At 52.8% G+C, this 26,743-nt stretch overlaps 1 protein-coding gene across 4 annotated transcripts in view; it reads left to right on the top strand.

Annotated features, from left to right (window-relative positions):
• DTX2 (deltex E3 ubiquitin ligase 2) overlaps positions 1–26,743 on the top strand; it is a 41,695-nt gene that overhangs the window by 9,582 nt on the left and 5,370 nt on the right. For 2 of the 4 annotated variants that reach the window (XM_016185953.2, XM_016185954.2), the window contains 5 exons: positions 5,989–6,324; positions 7,952–8,579; positions 15,122–15,222; positions 24,647–24,787; positions 26,429–26,502. In XM_016185953.2, the coding sequence (XP_016041439.1) occupies positions 6,057–6,324; positions 7,952–8,579; positions 15,122–15,222; positions 24,647–24,787; positions 26,429–26,502 (1,212 nt within the window). In that variant the 5' untranslated portion in view covers positions 5,989–6,056. Of the gene's footprint in view, positions 1–4,533; positions 4,553–5,988; positions 6,325–7,951; positions 8,580–15,121; positions 15,223–24,646; positions 24,788–26,428; positions 26,503–26,743 lie in introns of those variants that run through there. The other 2 variants (XM_060173463.1, XM_016185955.2) reach the window with 2 other exon arrangements.

Below are 26,743 nucleotides of genomic sequence, written 5' to 3'. Positions count from 1 at the left end.
TCTTGTCTTTGGATAGGACAGAGAGAAAAGGAAGAGAGGAAGGGAAGACGGGGGAGAGAAAGATAGACACCTGCAGACCTGCTTCACTGTCTGTAAAGCAACTCCCCTGCAGGTGGGGAGCCGGCGGCTCGAACCAGGATCCTTGCACTTTGCGCCACATGCGCTTAACCCACTGCACTACTCACTGATCCCCCCATTTATATATATATATATATATATTATTTTAATTTAATTTATTTATTCCCTTTTGTTGCCCTTGTTGTTTTATTGTTGTAGTTATTATTGTTGTTGTTGGATAGGACAGAGAGAAATGGACAGAGGAGGGGAAGACAGAGAAGAGGAGAGAAAGACAGACACCTGCAGACCTGCTTCACCGCCTGTGAAGCGACTCCCCTGCAGGTGGGGAGCTGGGGTTCGAACCGGGATCCCTATGCCGGTCCTTGTGCTTTGCGCCACCTGCACTTAACCCGCTGCGCTACAGCCCGACTCCCCCATTTTTTTTTTTAAAGATTTTATTTACTAATGAGAAAGAACCAGTCATCACTTTGGTACATGTGCTGCCGGGGATTGAACTTGAGACCTCATGCTTGAGAGTCCCATGTTTATTATTATTTTTTAATTTTTATTTCTTTATTGAGGAATTAATATATTACATTCAACAGTAAATACAATAGTTTGTAGATGCATAACATTCCCCAGTTTCCCATTTAACAATACAACCCCTACTATGTCATTTATCATCCTTCATGGATCTGTATTCTCCCCACCCACCCCCACCCCAGAGTCTTTTACTTTGGTGCAATACGCCAATTCCATTTCAGGTTCTACTTGTGTTTTCTTTTCTGATCTTGTTTTTCAACTTCTGCCTGAGAGTGAGATCATCCCATATTCATCCTTCTGTTTCTGACTTATTTCACTCGACATGATTTTTTCAAGGTCCATCCAAGATCGGCTGAAAACGGTGAAGTCACCATTTTTTACAGCTGAGTAGTATTCCATTGTGTCTATATACCACAACTTGCTCAGCCACTCATCTGTTGTTGGACACCTGGCTTGCTTCCAGGCTTTGGCTATTACAAATTGTGCTGCCAAGAACATATGTGTACACAGATCTTTTTGGATGGATGTGTTGGGTTCCTTAGGATATATCCCCAGGAGAGGAATTGCAGGGTCATAGGGTAGGTCCATTTCTAGCCTTCTGAGAGTTCTCCAGACTGTTCTCCACAGAGGTTGGACCAATCGACATTCCCACCAGCAGTGTAGGAGGGTTCCTTTGACCCCACACCCTCTCCAGCATTTGCTGCTGTTACCTTTTCTGATGTATGACATTCTCACAGGAGTGAAGTGATATCTCATTGTTGTCTTGATTTGCATTTCTCTGACAATCAGAGGCTTGGAGCATTTTTTCATGTGTTTCTCGGCCTTTTGGATCTCGTCTGTGGTGAATATTCTGTCCAAGTCCTCCCCCCATTTTTGGATGGTGTTATTTGTTGTCTTGTTGTTGAGTCTGGCAAGCTCTTTATATATGTTGGTTATTAAACTCTTGTCTGATGTGTGGCATGTAAAGATCTTCTCCCATTCTGTGAGGGGTCTCTTGGTTTAGGTAGTGGTTTCTTTTGCTGTGAAGAAGCTTTTTAATTTGATGTAGTCTCATAGGTTTATGCTTGCCTTAGTCTTCTTTGTAATTGGATTCATTTCATTGAAAATGTCTTTAAAATTCATGCGGAAAAGAGTTATGCCAATATTTTCCTCTAAGTATCTGATAGTTTCTGGTCTAACATCCAAGTCCTTGATCCACTTGGAATTTACTTTTGTATTTGGTGAAATACAGTGATTCAGTTTCATTCTTCTGCATGTTTCAACCCACTGTTTCCAACACCATTTGTTGAAGAGACTCTGCTTTCCCCATGTAATAGTCTGGGCACCTTTGTCAAAGATTAGATGACCATAGGTGTGGGTGGGAGACTCCCATGTTTTACCCACTGCGCCCTCTCCCAGACCACTTGTTTGTCTTTTGCTGAGCAAGTTTCCTGTCTCTGTCTCTATCTCTCTCTGGCATAGAGCCATATTTGAGAAAGCATTCTGGTGTCTGGGAAAGGCCAGGCTGCCCTGGAGGTGGCGCAGTGGATGAAGGTTAGACTGGCAGGCAGGAGGTCTCCTGGCCTCAGTGGCTGGCATCACTGTGCCAGAGTGATGATGGCCTGGGGGATGTTCTCTCTTTCTCATAAACAAAAGGTTGCAAACCCGCCCACCTTTCTCCCAAGGTGGTGGACTACACGGGAGAGGGGAGGGCAGGGGAGGGTTTGGTTCTGATAGTAATTGATCTTCACTGACACAAGGACCAGTGCTGGGAGGGTGTGTCTGGGGGATCCCAGATCAGACTGAACCCCGTTGCGGTGGGCCGTGGCTGAGCAAGACAGGGCTTACAGAGCGGGGCAAGTGGATAGTCACTGAGGCCCATGGGGTGGGGGTTGGGAGGCACTGTCTGCACCTGGCTCACCCTCTCAGAGGCTGACAGGCAGTCTGGCAGGAGTGGCCTCCGTCTCGGTCCCGTGCCAGCCCTGCTCTTGTTCTAAGCCTGTCTACCTCCTCGGGGTAGAAAGGCTTTCTCTCCTGAGCAGAGATGCCTCGGGTGGCTGCAGCCTCCCTCTGAGCCCCTGTGCACAGGTCTCCCGTGTGGGGACACAGCAGGAGGTGCCTGTCACGGCCAGAGTTGTTGGCAGAGCAAGTTCGGCCTTACAAGAAGTCCTACGAGGGGCCCAGGAGGTGGCACAGCTGGGCACCTCATAGTCCTGAGGGTCCACACGGGAGACTTGGCATCACGTGTGCCAGAGTGATGCTCTGCTCTCCTCTCTTCCTCCACTTCTCTCTCTCTCCTCTTGTAAATATTTTTTAGGGAACAGGTGGTAGTGTACCTGGCTAAGCGCACAAATTACAGTGCACAAAGACCCGGGTTCGAGCCCTTGTTCTCCACCTGCAGGGGGAAAGCTTCACAAGTAGTGAAGCAGGGCTGCAGGTGTCTCTGTCTCTCTCCCTCTCTTCCTCTCGATTTCTGGCTGTCTCTATCCAATAAATAAAATAATAATAGTAAAAAAAGAAAGTGTACATTTTAATGTGTTTTATTTTAGGTAGACACAGAGAAATTGAGAGGAAAGGAAGAGAGAGAGAGAGAGAGAGACCAAGACATGTAACACTGCTTCACCACTTACAAAGCTTCCTCCCTTTAGGCAGAGATCTGCAGCTTGAACCCAGGTATTTGCACAGTGTAGTGTGTGTGCGCTCAACCAGGAAAAAGCTCACTTATATAGTGTATTGCTTGGTCCCATGTACAGCTCAGGTTCAAGCCTGGCCCCCTCGACACTGAAGGAAGCTTCAGGCTGTGGTCTCTCTCTGCCCCTCTCTAAAACAAAATTCATTGATGAGAGAGAACCAGCGTACCACCCCAGCACGTGTGATGCTGGAGCATGAACTCAGGTTGCCAATTCTGTGGTTCCCCCCCTGAGCCTCCTCCCCGGCCACCAGACCTGGGTTCTCAGTCTGTTCCCAGCCTTCTCTCGGGCTCTGGCAACCTCCTGTCACCCCTGTCCCAGGCGCACTGGTAATGGTTCGTCTGTCTCAGAATTCCCTGATGGAAATGCATTCAGGTTGCCTCCAGATTGAGGCTTTTTCCCTGTGGCCAATTACCACAGTAATTAGCTTCTTAATTAATGACACCCTGAATCGCCCCTGTCAGGAGGAGCCAAAACAAATTGGGGTTTGGGAGCGAGTGTCAGGAAGGCTGAGGCTGGAGAGAACAAGGCAGCCTTGACACCTACTGCCCTCCCGGGCCTGGCCCCCGGCGCCCTCAGCCCCCTCATGCTCTGCCCTGCTCTGTCCGCAAAGGCCCCGTCCCACTAGGAGCCAGACACTGACGTTAGTTACGGAGGGACCTTTCACAGCATGAGGAACAGGTACCACCAGCAGGGTCCACAAGAGAGGACCCTGGGAGGTGGGAGACAGCCTAGCATGTTCCAAAGTGGGCAGGACCAGGCAGAGGTGCAGCTGAGTGGGAACAGTGGTGGGGGGCTTCCTCACCCAGGTCTCCGGAGGCCCCCGGTGGGTTTCTCCAGTTGGTGCTGGTGTTCATTCCTGTGCTCCCCACACTGATGGGCTGAGTTCTGTGAGTTGGCTCATGGTGGGGGCCCAGAGGGGCCGGGAGGGGTGCTTGGCTCTGCAGCTGGCCCTGTGACTTGTGCCTGGATGTGGTTACAGGGCCGTCTAATTGCAGGCTCTGAGCTCAGACCCGCCGTCGTCCCTGGGGCACCCTGGGCCTCACCCTCCAGGGTGGTGCTCGTGCTTGCAGCTGGCACTGAGTGGCGGGCCTGGCACCGCAGGTGTGCCTGCTCACCATGCTGACTCATCCTCGGCCTCCTTGGGCTGTGGAGCTCGGGGCCCTGGGCCTCACTCTGTACCCAGGCTGGAGGCAAGCGTGGGCTCTGGGTCGAGGCTCCCACAGCATGCTGAGTGTCTGCCAGTGCCTGGTGCTGCCAGCTACGTGTGGTGTCCTCTTCAGGTGAGAGCAAGCAGGCACCTGAGGAGCTCCCATTGCTGTACGCTCTATCCTTCCTCCTCTCCCTATCCCGTCTGTCTGTCTGTCTGAAAAAGTCAACCTGAAGCAGTAAAGCCCTGGTGGAAACCACAAAATGAGGGAGACCTGGCCATGGGATGTGCTCTCAGTGCTGTGCTGTGTCCCAGCCCTGGCCTGTGTCACGCTGGGTCCTCCTTCCTCTGGGGCAGGTGGCCTTGGCTCACTGGCATCACGCTGGTGAAGTACATTCTGGGATAGCAGTGGAAGCCCAGGGGCCCAGCTGCGTCCTTAGCCATGAAGGCAGGATGCCGTGACTCCCAGGGTCTCAGTTTCTTCACTGCCAAATGGGGATCAGGCTGATATGTGGGGTGGGGCAGGGAGGGAGGCTGCTGTGGAACTCTGAGCAGAGTGTGATGGGGAGCCACCCACACCAGCCCCCCCCCCCCCACATACCACGAGGACTGAGCGTGTGCTAAACTGAGGAACAGGGTTCTCTCTCCCGTCCTCCTCCTCCTCCTCTCTTCCCCCTTCCCCCCCAGCAGGGCTGTTGTGGAGCCCAGAGTGGGGTTCAGACCCATCTTCCCTCCCTCTTTCAGAAAACGGGTGTTCAGCCACATGGATCCAGGTCTGCTCTCTGTGTCCCGGGTAAAGACCACTCTGAGCCTGGGCTTCTTGTTCTTAGAGTAGGAAAAACACCACCTTGCCAGTCTGTCGGGTTTCATGAGACCATCCGCAGGGTGTTCTTTATGCTCTAGGAACTGGGGCCCTGGGGCCCACTCCCAGGCCTCTTTTTCCCTCACAGTTGAAGGTGTCCATTCCCTTCCTCCACGATGATCCAGCCATTAAAGCCTGTCACTCTAAGGGACTAAGACACTGTGACACTCTACACAGACATGACCGGTTAACTGGGCTCCTGCAGCCACCCCACTCCCATCTCCCATGCACGTGGAGAAGTACGTCTTAGGAGGTGTGTGGCACAACTCTCTGGCCCACATCCCAGCTTGGGAGTCTGATGTCAGTCTGCAGCCCCCCTTCCTGATTAGGGACATGCCCCAACCCCCACCCCGTGGCAGCCAGGAGGTGGGCAGTGCTGAGACCTGTGCTAGATGCCCCTGGGTGGCTTCAGCCCCCACTCCCTTTGGAGACAGTGTCCTCCCACGTGGGACACAGTGACAGTACTTTTCACCAGCTCACCGGGCTTGGGGTGACTCATGGGCACTTGGTGGTGGGGTCAGTGGAGGAACAACGGGGAAAAAGAAGCCGGGGTGTGTGTTCGATGGGCAGGGTCCTTCCTGGCCGGCACGTGTGTGTGAGTCAGGACCCCCGCGGGCTGAGAGGAAGAAAGGCCTATGGAAACACTGGCTTCCTCTCTTGTCCCATGGGCTGCAGACCGCTGCTCACTTGACTGCTTCTCTGCCCAGGTCTGCGGTAAACGCCGGGCGATGATCTTGAGACTCCGGCCCAGAGCAGTCTGAGCGTCCTGGGGAAGATGGCCATGGCCCCAAGACCTTCCCTGCCTCAGGTGTACTCCAGCCCCGTGGCCGTGGCCGTGTGGGAATGGCAGGACGGGCTGGGCACCTGGCACCCCTACAGCGCTGCCGTCTGTAGCTACATCGAGCAGCAGTTTGCCCAGCAGAAGGGCCAGCGGTTCGGTCTGGGGAGCCTGGCCCACAGCATCCCCCTGGGCCAGGCTGACCCCTCGCTGGCCCCCTACATCATCGACCTCCCCAACTGGACCCAGTTCCGCCAGGACACAGGTAAGAAGTCACCCCGCTTCGAATGCATCTGGGCACTGTGCTCGCTGGGGGGGGGGGGGGGGGAGTTACGACTCACAGGACCCCGTCCCAGCCCCAAAATGCACATGACCAGGAAAAAGTTTTGTGAGTAGTAACATGCCCTTGGTCTAAGGGCCTCCTGGGAGCACGGCGTAGAGACCTTCCTAGCCAGGACCTGCAGAGATGCGCAATCTCAGGAGAGAGGGGACCCCCAGGGAGGTGGGGTGCCAAACTATTGTACCACCTGAGCGATGCAGGCAGGGTCCTCTCTGTGCTCATGCTTCTCTGTGTGGGTGAGGGGTGGTGCTAGGACTTCTGAGAATGAACACCCCCCACACCCTCGCCGCTTCTTCCCAGACTGTTCCTCAGCCCGGTGCTTGTCACCTGGGGAGAATTCTGTCCCCCAAACATTTATGTATGCTTCTCTTTTTTTTTGTCACCAGGGTTATCACTTGGTGCCAGATTATGGTATCTTTTTTTTCTTTTTTCTTTATTTTTCTATTTTATTTGACAGGGCAGAGAGAAGTTGAGAGGGAAGGAGGGATATAAGGAAGGGAGAGAGAAAGAAAGACACCCGCAGCACTGCTTGACTTCTTGTGAAGTGTCCTTCCCTGCAGATGGAGAGCGGGGGCTAGAACACAGGTCCTTGCGCATGGGAGACGTGCGCTCGGCCTGCTGTGCCACTGCCCGGCCCCTGTGCAGGCATTTTAGTTCGCCATGACTCCTGGTGGGGCATGCTCCTGGCACCCAGTGGCTGGATGCCAGGGAGGCTGTTGGAGCCTTTGTTTGTTGGGAGCGTTGGAACTTTGTACAGGTATGAATTCCCAGCCCCGGGACACTTCTTCATTCTGAAAGAGACAGAGAGGGAGAGACACCATAGCACCAGGATCATCTGGTGCTGAAGTAGCTCCCGTGTGGTGCCAGGGATTGAATCCTCGGCTCCAAGGGCGGCAAGTCTGACGTACTGTCTGTTGAGCACCTCTCAGGCCACTGTTTTTTACTTTTTTTTTTTTTTTTTGACAGAAATTTCTGGTATCCTGGCTCTTGCCGAAGACCTTGGAGTGGCAATTCCTTTCCTTTTTTGGATAGAGACAGAAAAATCGAGAGGGAGGGAAGATAGGGGGCGGATAGGGGAGAGAGAAAGATGCTTGCAGCACTGCCTCACTGCTTACGAAGCTTCCCCCTGCAGTGGGGATCGGGGGCTTGAACCTGGGTCCTCATGGTCTTATGTATGCCGTACTGCCTGGGCCCCTGCATTTTCTTCACTGAAATGGAACTCCCTCTCTTGGTTGGAAAGACCAACCAGGACCAAACTTTTGATCAAATAGAAGGACCCCTATGTCCATAGTGACTGTCCTGGTTTATTTTGTTTATCGAACACATAATTAACAGTACTTTATTAATTTTAATTGAGTGAGAGATACAGAGAGCCCAGAGCCCTGTTCAGCTCTGGCTGATGGTGGTGCTGGGGCTTGAACCTGGGACCTCAGAGCGTCAGGCAGAAGAGTCTTTTTGCAGAACCACTGTGCTGTCTCCCCTGCCCTTAGCAAACGTGGTTTGTACGGTCCACTTGGACTCACGTGTGCGTGCTCTGCTCCCCCGCAAACAGGCACCATGCGGGCTGTGCGCAGGCACCTGTTTCCCCAGCACTCGGCACCGGGCCAGGGCATCGTCTGGGAGTGGCTGAGCGACGACGGCTCCTGGACGGCCTACGAAGCCAGCATCTGCGAGTACCTGGAGCAACAGGCGGCCCGCGGCAGCCAGCTGGTAGACCTGGGCCCCCTGGGCTACAACTACACCGTTAACTACGCCACCCACACGCAAACCAACAAGACTTCCAGCTTCTGCCGCAGCGTGCGGCGCCAGGCGGGTCCCCCGTACCCTGTGACCAGCGTCATCTTCCCGCCGGGCCAAGCCTGCTCCTGCCACCAGTGCCTCAGCAACAGCGGGACGGGGCCCGTGATGGGCCGCTACCGCCACTCCATGACCAGCCTCCCCGCCTACCCCGCCCCCCAGGCCCCGCACAGGACCACCATTGTCTTTGGGGCACACCAGGCCTTCGCTCCCTACAGTAAGCCCTCGCTCTCCGGGGCACGGTCAGCACCCCGGCTGAACACCACCAACCCCTGGGCTGGGTCGCCGGCTACCCTAGGGGCCCAGCCCCTCTACCGATCCAGCCTCTCCCACCTGGGACCACAGCAGCTGCCCCCAGGACCGCCCACTGCCAGTGCGGCCAGGTAGCTCGGGCTCTTGGGGGTCGTTTGTCTGCAGGCTGGGTGGTTGCTCACCCCTAGCTGGGGAGGCCTGGCACCTGCCCCTGGCCTGTCTGTCTCCTTGTCCTGAGGCCTGGACACCAGGCACTGAAGACACAGGCACATCAGGGAACATCAGGCCACTCACTGCCTCGCTCAGGTGCTTAGAGATGGGGCGAGAGGAGAACTGCGGTTGTGTGTCAGAGTGCCTCAGACCCCCCACTCTAGGATGAGGAAATCGGACTCGCCCAGGACACCTGCTCTGACAGCAAGAGCCCTGCACCCCTGGAGTGATCAACGGGGGTGCTGTGGGCGGATTACTCAGAGACTTGTCCCTAGTGAGGGAGAGGCCTTGTCTTTATTTGATTTTATTGATTATTTATTTACCAGAGCCCTTATGGTGATGCTGGGCATTGAACCTGGGACCTTCGATGCTTCAGGCATGAAAGGCTTTTTGTATAACTGTTATGTGGTCTCCCCAGTCTCCTCCCCCCTGTTTTTATTATTTATTTTAAAATATTTATGTCTTTTTAAAAAATTTTAAATATTTATTTATTTTTCCTTTTTGTTGCCCTTGTTTTTTATTGTTGTAGTTATTGTTGTTGATGTCACCATTGTTGGGTAGGACAGAGAGAAATGGAGAGAGGAGGGGAAGACAGAGAGGGGGAGAGCAAGATAGACACCTGCAGACCTGCTTCACCACCTGTGAAGCGACTCCCCTGCAGGTGGAGAGCCAGGGACTCAAACCGGGATCCTTATGCTGGTCTTTGTGCTTTGCGCCACCTGTGCTTAACCCGCTGCGCTACCGCCCGATTCCCATATTTATGTCTTAATGAGAGAATCTTGGTACTGCCCTGACACGTGCCTTCCTGGGGATCAAACTCAGGGTCTCAGGGCCTCATGCTGAAGAAAGAGTTCAGAGCTTTGCCTACTGCCTCACCTCATAGGCCACTCGTTTTTTTGTTTTTTTAAATATTTTATTTATTGATTTATTCCCTTTCACTGCCCTTGTTGTCTTATTGTTGTTGTTACTGATGCCATTGTTGTTGGATAGGATAGAGAAATGGAGAGGAGAAAACAGAGAAAGACACCTGCAGACATGTTTCACCACTTGTGAAGCAGCTCCCCCTGCAGGTGGGGAACTGGGGGCTCGAACCGGGATCTTTACTCTGGTCCTTGCGCTTTGCGCCACATGCGGTTAACCCTCTGCACTACCGCCTGACTCCCTTAGGGTTTATTTTTTTATTTTAATTTTTTTTAGTGAAAGGTTTTGAAGCTTTAATGAAAGGCTAAGAGTTCAGACAATACAGAAACAAGACCAACAGACAAAGACAAATTCCAGCTAGGAGATCCCAGGCTGGTGCACCAGTTCTGGTCCCGCAGCAGTAAGATGTCCAGGTCTGGATCTCGCCTCCTTATAAAGCCAACAAGAGCAGGGGTCTCACGGGGTTACACAAGCATATTCCATCCATAAGGCACTGATCAACTCTACCAGGTGTCTGTCGCCTGTAAGCAAGCGAGATTACAGAAGCAGAAATATGTGGGCGGGTTATTGTAGAGCTTCAGAACTGGGCAGCTGCAAGGATTCTTAGCTAATCAGTAACTCTGCTGTCCTTGAGTGGGGAGAAAGGGAATTTTTCTAGATTTCAAAAAAGTCACTTATTTTTTAAAATATTTATTTATTCCCTTGTTGTCCTTATTGCTGTAGTTATTGTTGTTGTTATTGATGTTGCCATTGTTGGATAGGACAGAGAAATGGAGAGAGGAGGGGAAGACAGAGAGGGAGAGAGAAAGATAGACACCTGCAGATCTGCTTCACTGCCTGTGAAGCGACTCCCCTTGGGGTTTATTTTTATGAAAGGGAGTGGGGCTGTCAGAGACGTCATGATGGCCCTCAGGCACGTGACTACTGAGACTGAGCTCCCCACTGAGGCTCTCTCCCTCCACCCCCTAGCTTTTGCTGTCATCCTTGAGAACGCCGAGCTTAGGAGACACCTTGGGAGTTGAGTGTTCGTGGAAATGAGTCTCCTTTCTGGAAGAGAGAGAGTGTGAGCCTGTGATGGGGCGGGGCAGCTGGTGATGGACGGTGGACTGGGGCCACCCTGTCCATCCTTTGACCTGGGCCCATGTCCATGCTTAGGCCTGCTAGCCATGTCCTTGGCAGAGGCCTTGTCAGTTTCTGTCATCCCAGGTGATAGCACAGCCACTCCTGGAGCGTGTGTGGTAGCCAGGCCATGGTGGCTGTTTGACCCTCACGGTGGCCTCAAGGTGGGCACATCTGGGGCTCCCCTAGACCCCACCCTGAAGGTGGTGGGAAGGCAGAGCATCCTGAGGAAAGACTGGTGGCAGACGAAGGATATATATATATTATTGACTTGAGCGAGAAGTGAGAAAACCAGGCACGTGAGGTTGGAGATTGAAATTGAGACTTCTTGCTTTTTTTTTTTTTTTAAACATTTACTTTCCCTTCTGTTACCCTTGTTGTTTATTGTTGTTGTTATTGATGTTATCATTGTTAGATAGGAAAGAGAAAAATGGAGAGAGGAGAGGAAGACAGAGGGGGAGAGAAACACACCTGCAGACCTGCTTCACTGCCTGTGAAGTGACTCCCCTGCAGGTGGGGAGCCAGGGGCTTGAACCGGGATCCTTATGCCGGTCCTTGTGCTTCGCGCCATGTGTGCTTAACCTGCTGTGCTACCGCCTGACCCCTTGGAGGAAGGAGCTTCTTACACACATTGTGAGCTGAAATTCTGGATGGTTCCAGAGCCAGGATTTGGCCGTGGAGCCAGGCAACCTCATGCACTTGGTTCCTTTCTCCCAGCTCGGGCCTCCGTGTGGTCTCCCCACCCCAGCCTGCGGCCTGAGAGGCTGCTCTAGTGCAGGCCTCCCTGGCACAGGCCCGGCGGGTCACAGGAGCTGGGCCAGACGGCCTCACCCTGGCCGCTGGGCCGGGCCTGTTCCTGCTTGTCCCCTGCCTCGTGAGCCAGGAGGGAACCCGGCCAGCCGGCTCTGTCAGTTGAAACAGCCTCAAAGGCTCAAAGGGGCCTCTGCTCCAGGGTGGGTGTTCATCTTGATCTCCCACAGCTCCTGGAGAGTTGAGAGGGGCCTCGCCAGTCCATCTCTCTGCCCTTGTCCCAGGGGCTCTGCAGATCCTGACCTATCACCCGGCAGGCGGGGCTCTCCCAGGAGGCTGTGTTTTAGCTACACAGAATAGCAGCAGTGTCTCAGAAGTCTGGGAAGCAGTGTCTCTGTGTTTGCCGGCAGCCTGTCGGCTAAAGCAGGAAAGACATGAGGGACCCATGCGAGTGTGTTTTGGGGAACCCGTGTGTTTTTACAGCACCCCTTGCACAATCCGGCTAAAACCACGGCTGGCTGGTTTCCCCGCCCAGAGATATCCCGAGCCGGCCGCTGGCTCACTGCTCTGAACTTCGCCGCCACCAGCCCCACGACTCCTAGTGGCGTCTTGAGGAAGCTTGAAGTATGCATCACACTCATTCTTGCCTTCCTTCATAGAGAGTATGCCCACCCCCAGCATCTGCATGGCTGGGGGGGTGATTATACCAGCTGGTGGGGTGGCACAGCCTGGGAGTGCTTCACCCCTGCACCGCCTGGCCTAGACAACACCTCTCCCCCATGCTTTTAGCCACCGCAGCCAGCTCTTGCTGGCTTAGGGCAGCGGCTCCCTCCAGAGTCGGGGTCCTGTGGGCTCTGCCGTTTCTGGGAGCGGGGTTGGGGGTGTAGCCTAGGGACTGCTGTCTCCCAGGCTCACACTGGAGGCCCGGGAAGCTGTGGCCACAGGGTCAGGGCTTCAGATTGATGGAGGCACTCAGCGTCATTCTCATTTTATTGATGGGCATGCATTTCAGAAAGTAAACTTGGCTTGCAGATTGTGAGTGGGATCTCTGAGCCGCTCTACCGTTGGCAGTTGGAGGGGCCCAGGCTGGAGCCTGAGAACGTGGGGGCTGGGGGAGACTGTTCTTCCTCACTCCCCAGCCTCCTGTCATCTCACTAGCGGTGTCAGTAGCCTGGGCTTAGTGGCAGGAAGGCATGTGGTCCAGCCTGTGGGAGCATCTGCTGAAGGCCGATATACGTTTGGTGCGTCAGCTCTCTGAGGCGGTGCAGTAGCCTGAGAGTCCCCCTCACTTCCAGAGGCCTTTATTTTTTTATTTTGCCTCCAGGGTTATTGCTGGGGCTTGGTGCCTGCACTATGAATCCACTGCTCCTGATGGCCATTTTTTTTCCTATTGGACAGGACAGAGAGAAATTGAAAGAGGAGGGAAGATAGAGAGGAGAGAGAGAGAGAGAGAGATAGACACCTGCAGACCTGCTTCACCGCTTGTGAAGTGATCCCCCTGCAGGTGGGGAGCAAGGGGGCTCAAACCAGGTTCCTTGTGCTTAGTACCATATGTGCTTAACCTGGTGTGCTACTGCCCAACCCCCCCCCCCCCAGCTTCTCTTCAACCCCTGCTTCTGGGCTGGGCCCAGTGGAACAGAGAGGGTTTAGACCTTGTCGGGGGGACCTAGAGGACAGGCATGGAAGGTGTTTGCTAAGTCACTCCGTTTCTTAACACGAACATGGAGCGATGGGGGGGACATAGGAGTCCAGAGGGAGAGGATTTGGCAGTCTGTCAGGCTGGCTTTGCCAGCTGCTCTTCAGGGCAGGGCCTCCCTACCTCCTGTCGACCCCAGACAAAACCATAGTGGCACAGAGCCGTTGTCATCTGTAGAACACTATGGTTTAGCCATGCATGTGGCTAGAGTGTAGTCACTGGAGGCAGGACCCTCCTTGTAAATGGGACACCTCTCAGCAGAACCAGTTCAAGTCTTACTGAAAAGGTGCAGGTGGTGCAGAGTTTTTCCAAGTCTTCCTTGCCCGGTATGTGATGTCAGCATCTGGTTAGAACCAGAATGGGGGTGTGTGTGAGGGGGGGCGCAACGCTGCTCATTCAAGACTTCTCTGGTGTCTGCTCTGGCTCTGTCCCTGGCCATTCCTCTTCCCTCTCCCATCGCTAACAGTTCTTGGGCCTGGACAGGCAAAAGATTGCTACTTTTGGGGTACATCCCATGTTTGGTCATGATAGCACCTGGGTGCTACAGTTTGGGCAGAAGCCACAACCCTGGCATGCTGTCGTCCTTGGAGCAGCGTATCTTGGCATGGCTGGTGTGACCAGTCATGTGACTAGTGGCTTGGCCTCTGGCCCTTCTGTGCAGGCAGCCTGGAGTCCTCATGTGAAGACAGTGAGCTCAGGAATCTTCCAGAGGCTTGGGATGGCCCAGGAAAAGTTCTTGACAGCTTAGTGCTTCATCCTCGGTGCCTTAGCAGAACCCAAGTTGGGTGGCAGAGGCAGACTCAGCCCCCAGCACCACTGTGGGCCAGAGCTGAGCAGTACTGGCTTCAAAACAATAATGAAACCACCCTAAGCCCTGAATTATTAACACTATTAACCCAGGGCAGCGAAACAGCATCCATGAGAGGGAGAGACAAAAAGAGAAAGAACTCAGTTTTCTAGGAAAATTTGGGTCCAAGAGTGATGAAGTTGAGATGTCTTTGTTCCTCTTCCTAAATGCTCTTTTTCAAGACCTTTAATTTGTTGTTTAAAGAATTACCAGTATTGGGGGCTGGGCAGTGACATAGAGGGTTAAGCGTACATGGCGCAAAGCACAAGGACCAGTGTAAGGATCCCAGTTCGAGCCCCTGGCTCCCCACCTGCAGGGGGATTGCTTCACAAGCAGTGAAGCAGGTCTGCAGGTGTCTGTCTTTCTCTCCCCTTGTCTTCCCCATCTCTCTCGATTTCTCTCTGTCCTATCCAGCAACAATGGCAGCAGTGACGACAACAATAACAACAACCACAATGATAAACTACAAGGACAAGAAAGGAAAAAAAAAATCCCTCCAGGAGCAGTGGGTTCATAGTGCAGGCACCAAGTCCCAGCAATAACCCTGGAGGCAAAAAAAAAAAAAAAATTACCAGAATTTTAAATATCTTGCTTGTTTTAATGAGAGAGACAGATCAGAGCCTTGCTGAACTCTGGCTGGTGGTAGTGTCAGGAATTGAACCTCAGAGTCTCAGGCACGAGAGCCTTTTTGCATCACCGTTATTCTGTTTCCCTGGCCCTAGTTTATTATTATTTTTGTATGCGTTGCTGGGGATTGAATTCGAGTCTCCACTCCTGTGTGATACTGCTGACTGACTTCCCAGGTCCAACTTTTTCTCCCTCTTCTCATTAACGAGGAAAGAGGGAGAGACACCATCCATGGAACTTGTCTACCATCTGCCATCCCTGGACCTCCCCCCTACCTCCCATACACATACACACCGGTGCTCCTGTGTGCTAGGGCTCAAGCTCAGGGCCTCACACTGGGTCAGGCATGTGCTCTGCTGACCCCCCAGATCATAAACCCTCCAAGAAAATGATGGGGGGGGCCGCAAACCAGAAGTCCTCATTCTGAGGTGCCACCACAAATGGGCTCGGTGCCGTGTGTCCTGTGGGCTGCCCCACATTAATCTCCTCTCTCTCCTCCCCAGTGCCTCCTTCCCAAGCGGTCCCTTGAGCAGCTCTGGGAACGTGCCCACCACCGTGCCCGTGCAGATGTCCAAGCCCAGCCGGGTCCAGCAAGCCCTCGCAGGTAGGCACGAGCTCCAGCCTCTGGAGCAGACTGTTTGGGGACTCAGGTATGTGGGGGTGCGGGGGAGGGGGGGTTCTGCTGTCTTCTCGTGGAAACCCAAAGGGCTCCTTGGGGCCAGTGCCTCTCTTTGGTGACTCTGTCCCGTTGAGTGAGTCTGGGCTGCTGCCACCTCTGACTTTCAGGGCTGGCAAGGTAGCCTGGGGTGTCCCTCCCCCCCCCCCCCCAGCATTGCATCACTTTGAATTGTGGCTTCTTCAGAAGCCACTGAGCGGTCCTGAAATGCCTAAGGCGAATCTCTGAGGGGCTCCGAAAGCTGTTTTGGCTGCAGTGACTTCTGGGATAAGTGGCTGTTTGTGTACAACTAGATGTTCTAGTCGTGTGTGTAAGAATGATCCTTTCGGGAGTCGGGTAGTAGCACAGTGGATTAAGTGTATGTGGCGTGAAGCACAAGGACCGTAGTAGGGATCCTGGTTCAAGTCCCCAGCTCCCCACCTGCAGGGGGAGTTCTTCACAGGCAGTGAAGCAGGTCTGCAGGTATCCATCTTTCTCTCCCCCTCTGTCTTCTCTTCCCCTCTGTCTTATACAACAACAACAACATCGATAACAACTACAACAGCAATAGAAAATAACAAGAGCAACAAAAGGGAAAATAAATGTTTTAATTCCCTTTTTTGTTTATTGTTGTAGTCATTGTTGGATAGGACAGAGAGAGATAGAGGAGGGGAAGACAGGGAGAGAGAAAGATAGACACCTGCAGACCTGCTTCACCTCCTGTGAAGTGACTCCCCTGCAGGTAGGGAGCCAGGGGCTCGAACTGGGATCCTTATGCCAGTCTTTGCACTTCACACCACCTGCGCTTAACCCGCTGTACTACTGCCCGACTCCTCATAAATAAATATTTTTTTAAAAATTCTTCCACAGGGGCCAGGCTGTGGCTCAGTGGTAGACACATGCTTCACTCATGTGTCTTAGGCCCTGGACCCCCATCCCCGGGACCTACCCACCCCACTCTGCCCAAAACAAACAAAATGAATACTTTTTTAAAAATTTATTTAAAAAAAAAAACGTGGACAAAACTATAGGATAAGAGGGGTACAACTCCACACAGTACCCACCACCAGAATTCCGTATCCCATCCCCTCCTCTAATAGCTTTCCTATTCTTTAACGTTCTGGGAGTATGGACCCAAGGCCATTGTGGGATGCAGAAGGTGGAAGGTCTGGCTTCTGTAATTGCTTCCCCACTGAACATGGACATTAACAGATCTATCCATGATCCCAGCCTGCCTCTCTCTTTCCCTAGTGGGGCGGGGTTCTGGGGAACCGGAGCTCCAGGACACATTGGTGGGGTTGTCTGTCCAGGGAAGTCTGGTTGGCATCATCTTAGCATCTGGAACCTGGTGGCTGAAAAGAGAGTTAACATATAAAGCCAAACAAATTATTGACTAATCATGAACTTAAAGGCTGAAATAGTGCAGATGAAGAGTTGGGGGGGGGTCCTCCATTTTGTAGTTAGCTAGTAGGCATATTTTAGTTATATTCCAAAGGGCCTGTGGCTATACTAGTTTTTTGTTTTTTTTTCCCCAAGCCTGACATCTGATATGCAGGTAGATCCAAGTTATTGTCTGAGGAGATGATGTCATGGCTGGAAAAAGGACCAGAAAGCTGCATCAGGGAAGAGAGTAGCTCCCAAATATGGGAAAGCTGTATAGATATTGCTGACTGTAAACCCCATCGATTTGATGTGATCTAGGAAAATGAACACTTCTTTGACAGGTGTTCGGGACAACTTGTCGGCGGAGGGAAAGTTGGCTTGTAGAAAATAGACTGGCGGGTGTGAGCGCTCTCCAGCATCTGGAGAATAAGTGTGAGGGGCAGACGTGCCAGTGTGGAGCGCAGGGGTGGGGGTTACGGACAGGCCTGGAGGCAGTGACCCCTGGTGTAGCCTCCACAGTGACGTGACCCCTGGCTGGTGGGAAGAGCTGGCAGAAGAAATGGAAGGGCCAGACAGAGGTAACAAAGGGGAGACCCCGGTGTGAAGAGGCCGAACCCCAAGCCCTCCTGAGCCTGCTTCAGCTGCCCAGCCCTCAGCTTCACTGGGTGGGAGAGCAGGGTGTGACTAGAAAGTCCCTGCCCAGTCTGTGACTTGTGTTTTGTTTTTTTCCTTTCTTTTTTTTTTTATTTGTAATTAGTAGCAGGTTACAAGATTTTAAGATTACAGTGTATGGTTGGTTCCACACCACGCCCACCTTTGGAGTTCTGTGTCCCCACCCCCCCACCTTCCCAAGATGACCACCAGAGTCTCACAAAGTTTTAGACACAGTTTGCTTCCTTCTACTATTTTTTTTTCCCTTCAAGTTCATGTATTTCAGTTATCTAGATTCCACATACAAGTGAAACCATCTGGCAGTTGTCTTTCATCTCTTTTCTTATTTTGCTAAGCATAATCAATCAGTCACCTCCAGTCCCATCCATTTTGTCCCAGAGGACATACTATCATCTTTTTTGAATGCAGAGTAGTATTCCATGGAATATCTATCCCGTAACTTCTTTAGCCAGTCATCTGTGGATGGGCATTTAGGCTGCTTTGGCTATTATGAATAATGCAGCTATGGACACAGAGGTGCATATGTGCCTTCAAATTAGTGTTTGAGTGTCCACTGGATAAATGCCTAAGAGTGGTATCACTGTGTCATAAGGTCATTCCATTTTTATTTGTTTAACGATTCTCCACACAGTCTTCCAAATGGGCTGCCCCAGTTTGCATTCCCACCAGCAGTAGAGCAGAGTTCCTTTTTCTCCACAGCCTTTCCAACACCTGTCATTTCCCAGCCTGTTGTTGGAAGCCCTTCTCTCAGGTATAAGATGCCATCTCAGTGTGGTTTTAATTTGCATTTCTCTAATGATAAGTAAAGTGGAGCGTTTCTTCATGTGTCTGTGGGCCATGGGTATCTCTTCTTTAGAAAGCTGTCTGTTTAGTTCGTTGTCCTACTTTTTTGTTGGGTTATTTTTGCTTCTTTTGTAGATTTGTACCGATTCTGTATAGATGTTTGATATTAGTCGCTTGTCTGATGTGTGAAGTGCAGGCATCTCCCATTTACTGGGTTGCCTGGCTGTCCCTGTGTAGTTTGCTTTTGGCATGCAGAAACTTCTTAATTTCATGTAACTCATTTATTTACTCTCGTTTTCATTTCCCATCTCCAGGGGGTTGAGTCTCCAAATGCATCTTTGATGTGAAGGTCCTGCCAAATTTCACTGACATTCTTTTCTTTTTTTTTTTTTTAATATTTATTTTATTTATTTATCCCCTTTTGTTGCCCTTGTTGTTTTCTTGTAGTTAGTTCTTGTCGTTGTTGAATAGGACAGAGAGAAATGGAGAGAGATGGGGGAAGACAGAGAGAGGGAGAGAAAGATAGATACCTGCAGACCTGCTTCACCGCCTGTGAAGCGACTCCCCTGCAGGTGGGGAGCTGGGGGCTCGAACCGGGATCCTTACGCCGGTCCTTGCGCTTTGCGCCACCTGCTGACATTCTTTTCTATACATCTAGAGTTTCTAGTCTAATATCAAAATCAGTTTTTAAAACCTTAGTGTATGGTGTTAAGGTGTTGGTCTAGTTTCACTTTATTTTATTTTGGGTGTGGCAGTGGTGTACCTGGTTGAGCACACGTTTTGTTTTATTCTATTTTATTTTATTTTAAGAGATACAGAAAAAGAAGGCGAGACCAGGGCCCTACTCAGCTCTGGCTGATGGTGGTGCTGGGGACTGAACCTGGGACTGCAGAGCCTCAAGCGTGAAAGCCTTTTGCAGAACCACTATGCTGTCTCTTCAGCCCTCGTTTCTTTTTTCTACATATGGCTATCCAGTTATCCCAGCACCATTTGTTGAAGGACCTTCTGTATCCCACTGAATGGTTTTGGCTCTTTTGTGGTTATATGGACTCATTTTTGAGCTTTGGATTCTGCTCCATTGATCCAAGTGTCCATTTTTACTCCAGTGCCATGCAGTTTTGATTATTGTTGCTTTGTAGTATAAACTGCAGTTGGGGAACATAACACCTCCATGTTTTCCCTTTATTCTCAGAAGTGCTTTGGCAATTAGTGGCTTTTTGTGGTTCCACACAAATTTTTGGACAGATTGTTTGATTTGCTTTAAAAAATGCCACTGAGGTCATGATAGGGATTGCATTGAAATTGCAGATAGCTTTTGGTAGAAGGGTTTGTCATAAATGGTCTTATGTTGAGGAATTGTTCTCCTACTCCCAGTTTCTGAAGGGTCTTTATCATAAATATATGTTGGATCTTGCCAGATGCCTTTTCAACATCAATTGATATGAGCATGTAATTTTTGTCACTCTTTTTGTTGACATGATGAATTACACTGAATGATTTTCAGATGTTGAACCATTCCTACTTCCCAAGGATGAATCCCACTTGGTCTTGGTGAATTATTCTCTTGATATGTTGTTGGATTTGATTCACCAAGATCCTGTTCAAGATCTTTGCATCAGCATTCATCCAGGTATATAGGTCTAGAGTTTCCTTTTCTGGTCGAGTCCTTTCCTGTTTGGGGGATCAAAGTGATATTAGCCTCATAGAACATGCATGGGAGTAATTGACCTTCAATTTTCTGGAAGTTTTTTTTTTCTTTTTCTTTTTTTCTGTAATTTATAATTCTTTGAGTCTGTGTCTGTAGGTTAACTTTAGTTTCTTGAGTTGATTTCATAATGAGTTTTCTGAACTCTGTCTCTGTTATTTTTCCAGATCTATGTCTGTCTGGTTATTTGGAGTTTCTGTCATTGCTGTCTGTGTATTTCTCAGTTTCCTCAGTGTGGTGGTGGTAGTGCCAGCAGGAGATGCTGTGGCTAAGGTGTTGGTGTTGGATTTCCCTGTTTATAGAGCTTGGTGGAGGAGGGGATATTTAAGCAGCTCAGTTTAATGTCTTCGGTGTCCGTATACGGTCTCCCTCTGTGGGTGGGGGTGAGGGTGAATAACAGCCTTGGACAATTCCTTTCTCTTTAGTGTTTAAAGAAAAAGCCAGATTTATTTCCATAGCGCCAGTGTCTGTGTATCCCACACAGGATTAGTTCTCAGGATTTGGTTTTTATTATTTTGTGTGTGTGTGTGTGTGATTTAATAATGATTGACAAGATTGTGGGTTAGGAGGAGTACAATTCCCACCACCAGAGTTTCGTATCCCATCCCCTCCATTGGAAGCTTCCCTATTCTGTATCCTTCTGGAAGCATGGACCAAAGTTCTTTATGGGGCGCAGAAGGTGGACATTCTGGCTCCTGTAATTGCTTCTCCACTAGATATGGACGTTGACAAGTGCATCCATACCCCCAGCCTGTTTCTATCTTTCTCTAATGGGGCAGGGTTCTGGAGAGGTGGGGTTCCAGGACACATTGGTAGGGTTGTCTGCCCAGGGAAGTCAGGTTGGCATCATGGTAGCATCTGTAACTTGGTGGCTGAAAAGCATTAAGATATAAAGCAGGGGGTCGGGCAGTAGCACAGTGGGTTAAGCGCACGTGGCATGAAGCACTAGGACCAGCGTAGGGATCCCAGTTTTGAGTCCCCGGCTCTCCACCTGCAGAGGAGTCGATTCACAGGCGGTGAAGCAGGTCTGCAGGTGTCTATCTTTCTCTCCCCCTCTGTCTTCCCCTCCTCTCCATTTCTCTCTGTCCTATCCAACAACGATAACATCAGTAACAGCGATAAAAATAACAATAAAACAACAAGGGCAACAAAAGGGGGAAAAATAGCCTCCAGAAGCAGTGGATTCATGGTGCCAAGCCCCAGCAATAACCCTGGAGGTAAAAAAGAAAAAAAGATATAAAGCAGAGGGGATCAGGTGGTAGCGCAGCGGGTTAAGTGCAGGTGGTGCAAAGCACAAAGACCAGCATAAGGATCCTGGTTTGAGCCCCCAGCTCTCTACCTGCAGGGGAGTCGCTTCACAATCGGTGAAGCAGGTCTGCAGGTGTCTTTCTTTCCCCATCTCTGTCTTCCCTTCCTCTCTCCATTTCTCTCTGTCCTATCCACAACAATAACATCAATAACAATGATAATAATAACCACAACAACGATAAAACAAGTGCAACAAAGGGAAAAAAAAAACCTCCAGGAGCAGTGGATTTGTGGTGCAGGCACTGAGCCCCAACATTTCATTAACCCTGGAGGTCAAAAAAATATATACATATATATATGTGTATATATATGTCAGAACAGATTGTTTCGTAATGAGGGACCTACAGGTAAGAGTATAGCAGATGAGATTTGGGGTCTTTATGTTGGAAGAAGCTAGGAAGTCTGTTTTAGTTCTCAAGTTTTTGCCATAAATACTGGTGATCCTCGGGAGTGGGGCTGTAGCGCAGCGGGTTAAGCGCAGGTGGCGCAAAGCACAAGGACCGGCATAAGGATCCCGGTTCGAACCCCGGCTCCCCACCTGCAGGTGAAGCAGGTCTGCAGGTGTCTATCTTTCCTCCTCTGTCTTCCCCTCCTCTCTCCATTTCTCTCTGTCCTATCCAACAACGACAACAACAATAATAACTACAACAACAAAACAACAAGGGCAACAAAAGGGAATAAATAAATAAAATAAAATATAAAAAAAAAAAAATACTGGTGATCCTCATGGGCTGTTCAGTATCTTGATGCCTGGAGGTCTGAGTTAAGGTCCCCAAAGCTCCCTGCTTTCCTCCCCCTGACCACGTGCTCTGTTTTGTAAGAACCCAAAGAGCGTCACCTGCCACTGAGCAGCAAGCACTGCTGGAGTCTGGAGAGCCTCCCCTCACCCTGCCCGAGCTTCCCCGCACTTGCCACCAAGTGAGTTACTTAAGAAACTAGAATTGTAAATTAACCAGTTAAGTGATTTTTTTTTCTTTTTTTAACAGTTGTAGTTGCCTTAACCCTGGGGTGACCCCCTCAGCTGCTAGACCCTTGCCCTACCACAGGAAGTTAGCTGGGGTTCAATCTCCTAGCCGGCTGTGGGAGCCTGAACCAACCAGAGAGCTTTACTTTCAGCCAGATTTGTTCCCCTCAAACACTAGTGGGTCCTTTTGGGCCATTGCTCCTGAGTTCACAGGTGAAGCACCCCGTCGCTTTTCCTGCCACCAGCATATGCTTTACTGGGTTTAGCTTTCTGAGTCCTGAGCAGCAGCTCTCCCTCACCCCTTTTCCAGCCACAGACCACAGGTGAGTGTCACCACTCATCTGTATTTTTGCTGAGTTTTCAGGTGATTTTCCTTGCATTTTCTAGCAGATTGGGGAGAGCCCAGGGAGACCGCTGTTACTCCATAGCCTACGCCTCCAGAAGGCTCCCCAGGTTGTGCCACAGTGAGTCAGACTGTGTGGCAGTGGTCTTGCTGGAGCAGGGCTGTGGGAGAGCAGTCCAGCCCGCCCGAGGCTTTGGCTTTGCAGGAGAGTGCTGGTGTTGAGTTGCTCCTGAGGCCGAGGGCCTGCTTCGGCTGCAGCTGGATTGGCTCCCTGGTCCCCTGTCCCTTGTATCTATATGGCTTCGCCATTCCAAGCAAACCTTTTTTTTCTTTTAGAGAGAGGGAGAGGGGAAAGGAGTCCGTAGCACCAAAGCTTCCTCCAGTGCAGCAGGGCCGGCCTCAAACCTGGGCTGGGCAGACTTCAGCTGAGCTGTCTCCAGCCATAAGTAGGAGTTTTAATCTCCTTTCCACTTGTGTGGGAAGCTGACCCCCCAGAGTTCAGGAGCCAGCCCTGGTGAGCAGAGACAGGAGCGCCATTGGGAGGCTGGTCAGTGGAGGCATTGTCCAGGGCACAAGGAGCAGCCCATGGGAAGCAGGGTCTGGGCCATGTTCACACATTCAGGACCCCGCTGTGTGAGCACGTGGATCAGCAGGGGGTTTGTGATGGTCGAGCTGAGGGAAGCTGATGCCCCTCTGTGGACAGAGAACCCAGAGGAGCCGCCTCCAGCCCAGGCAGCCCTTGGGCGGTGTGTCTCTCCAGGGGCTCTGAGGATGAAGGGGTGGGGACAAGGCCACGGCCATCCAGCTCTCACGGGGAGGTCAGTGTTTGGAGGACATGACGGCCTCCCCCATCCTATTCATGGGTGCTGTGAGAGCCCCGCTGATAGGCAGCTTCTCTGCCCGTCTCCAAGTTGAGGTTGTGTCCGTGACTCAGACTTTGGGTGCTGGTGATGGCCCATCCTGCAGCGGTCAGGGGGAACCTGCTGTGACCGTGCCCTGGGGGCAGGGACAGCCCGTTATCGGACATGGGAGTCCTGTCAAGGTAAGCATGCTAGGCAGAGGGGGGCAGGCCATGGAGGGCACGGCCACGGAGCCCGGGTGGTCAGCAAAGGTGACGCCCAGGGGGAAGGGCCTGGGGGTGTTGGGACAGAGGCCTCTGTCACCGGAGGGACCCAGCTTCTCCAGAGGCACGCCTTCGCACCTCTTCCCTGTGCCTGCTCCTCTCTCCGTCTTGCCGCCCGCCCCTGCGTCTGCTGTCCTCACACCCACGTCTCACGGGCACATCTCTGAGCCCAGGGCCCTGCCTCCGGGGAGCCCAGGCAAGACCTTTCTCTGCTGCCCCTTGTGGTCTCCTGCTGAGGGGCCACCTCCGGGTGGCTGCTGACCCTGCCTGCCTGTCTTAAGTGGGCAGTGACCCCCCCCCGCCGAGGAGCAGCTTGAGAGCCGGGTGACACAGCCGTCAGGGCATCAGGTGGCAGGAGCAGGGCAGGTGGGCCGGCCGTGTGCCAGGAGACTCTGGTCCTTGGCGTCCACAGGGAGCTACTTGGGCTGAGCCTGGGAGCTGTCTCTTCGGCCCTAGACAGGAGTTTTAATCTCCTTTCCACTTGTTGGGGAAACTGACCCCCAAAGTTCAGGAGCCAGCCCTGGTGAGCAGGACCCCGAGCAGGGGCAGAGGCATTGTCCAGGGCACAGGGAGTGTGAGATCTCAGGCCAGCCCACAAGAAGCAGGGTCTGGGCCACGCTTATGGTCTCAGGGCTGCACGTGGGGTGAGCACATGGGCCGGGGATGTGGGCAGGGCTGTGAGCTATATGCACACCCTGAATGGTGCCACCCAGAAGGCACAGGGCACAGGGACGGCGGGAGCTGCCTCCCAGACCTTGGAGCTTCTAGGGGAGTCGCCTCAGGCTGGGTGGCTCTGAAAGCCCCTGGATCGGCCACGGGGGGGGGGGGGGGGGGAAGCAGACAGCACCCATGGGAGAGCCAGGGTGATGCAGCCGAGGGACACCACCAAGGAGATGGGGAGCGCTGTGCACTTGAGACCCGCCCCGACTCCAGCGTGCAGCCTAGCCCCAGGGAGGCTGGTAGCTGGGCCGGTCACTCCGTCAGGTGCCCCCCCCCCACCCTGGCCTTGGCCGAGGCATTCGGACGTCACATGCTAAAGGACTCCTTCTAACCTCTCTCCCTTCTGCATGTCTGATCTCGCACCCCGTGTAGGCATGACGAGTATTCTGATGTCAGCCATTGGACTCCCTGTGTGTCTTAGCCGCGCACCCCAGCCCGCCAGCCCTCCCGCCTCCTGTCTGGCCACTAAAAGTCACAGCTCAGTTAAGAGATTGAGGAAAATGTCCGTGAAAGGTAGTTCCCGCGCCCCGCTCCTCTCTGGCACCTCCAGGTCCTGCTGCCTCTGACTATCCGCATCCAGCCTCTTCTCCAAGCACCGGCCCTTCTCTGCTTCCTCCCCCGCGGGGGCTGGGCTGAGCCCCTGGGACCCAGGCCCTGGCTTCCCGGCAGGCTCAGAAACGGAGGGTTCTTCTTGAGGCTCTGTGACCTGGTCAGCACTCAGGTGTCGGGGAGGCCTGGCTCAGGATGGGGGGGGACACCGTCCCTCCCACCGGGGCCTGAGATCACTGCTCTGCCCCTCACACAGTGCAGTTTCCTTAAGGCGGAAGCACAGGGCAGGAGGCCTATGGAGATGTGCAGGGAGCAAGACCCAGCCCTCCCGGGTCTCGGTCTGTCGGCTCACCAGTGTCCACCCTCTTCCATAGACTTTGACCACAGCCACGGCCTGTGTGACCTGCCCTCGGGGTGGCGGGTTGGCCTGGGGCCATCTGGAGACAGTCCTATAGCCAGGCTCTCCCAGAGCTGTCCTCCTGGCCCTAGAAGGCGAGACCAGCCGGCTGTCCCCCGTGCCCTTAGCCGCTGTGTTTGGGCCCCACTTTCCTGCCACAGCTACCAGTCAGGGCCCCCGAGGCATGTGTGTGAGTATGTATGCATGAGCGTGTGGGTGCAGAGTGTATACTTGTGTCCGGATGGGGGTACATGTGTGCTGAGGGTGTGGAGGGAGGAGGGGAGTGGTCTTCCTTGTCTGTTGAGGTGTTGGCAGCCACCGCAGCTGGGCTTGGTGTTTTGAGTCGGGGATCTGAGATGCCCTGACTGCCCTCAGTGCAGGCCCAGACCCAACCATGGTGTCCCCTGTCCCATCCTCTCTGCTGTCTTTGGCCTGGCGGGAACTCAGCTATTGAGCCCACACCCCACGCCATCTTGGCAGCTCTACTTGTGAGCTTTGTCTCCACAGAGCCCCTCTCGGGTGACCTGAGTGGAGGGGGTGCTGCTGGGTCGCTTTCCCCAACTGCTGGGCTCCGCCTGCTCCTTCATCCCTGCATGGGCTTTGCTGCTGTTCTCTGGAGAAGCGGGCCTTGTTTCTCACTGGGCCTCTCCTTGCCCTCCCCCGTCACCCACCAGCCAGCTGCGTGCACATGTGCACAGAGGTGCGGGCAGTCAGGGCTCCCCGGGGCCACTGGACTTGGGTCACCTGGGTGTGTTGCTGGGAGCCCACAGCCAGGGACAGGCACGAGAAGACTGCCCGCCATCTGTCGTCAGTGTCCTCATGCCATTTCGGGGGTCACATCATAGCACCACCCTTACCGAGACAGTCCCCAGAACAGTGAGAGCTGTGGATAACACACCCTGCCACAGAGTTTCAGAAGCTGCTCGCATGGCCTCAGGGAGCTGGGGGCTGTGTCCAGACGGGGGTAGGGCTGGTACCATCTCTGCCCCTCCCCCAGGCTCTCTTGGGTGGGCTGAACCCACATAGGGCTCTGCAGCGCCCGCACCCGGCGTGTCTCTCTCTCTCTCTCTCTCTCTCACCCTAACCTTCCCATCTCAGCCCTCTAACACCCTCCCCACAGCTTGGACTCTGCCTCGGCCTCCTCCCTCTCTGGTCTCAGCAGGCCCTTCCTGCCCTCGGGACTCCATTCACGCCCCTTTCTTTTCCAGGAGGGATGCCAAAGCCAGAGCCAGAGCAGGTGATAAGAAAGTACACGGAAGAGCTGCAGACGGCGCCGGATGAGGTAGGTGTCAGGTCTCAGGCAGCTCGGGGTCTTCAGGCCGTGCCGGACCCCCAAATCCCTATGGAGCCATGGGGGGGCACAAGTGGAGGGTCCTGGAGAATGTGCAGCCGGGCTGAATCAGGGCTCCCCACTGCCCTCGTTCCGTAAGGTGAGCAGGTGAGAAAACCCAGCGAAGGGGTTTGGACAGAAGCCTGCACGTCTGTGTCCCTCCGGCCTGCCTCCACCCTCTCTGTTCCTCTTT

This window comes from Erinaceus europaeus, chromosome 15, assembly GCF_950295315.1.
Source record: "Erinaceus europaeus chromosome 15, mEriEur2.1, whole genome shotgun sequence".
Classification (NCBI taxonomy): Eukaryota; Metazoa; Chordata; class Mammalia; order Eulipotyphla; family Erinaceidae; genus Erinaceus; species Erinaceus europaeus.
The sequence above is the reverse complement of the archived record's forward strand: the minus strand, read 5'-3'. Positions and strand labels throughout refer to the sequence as shown.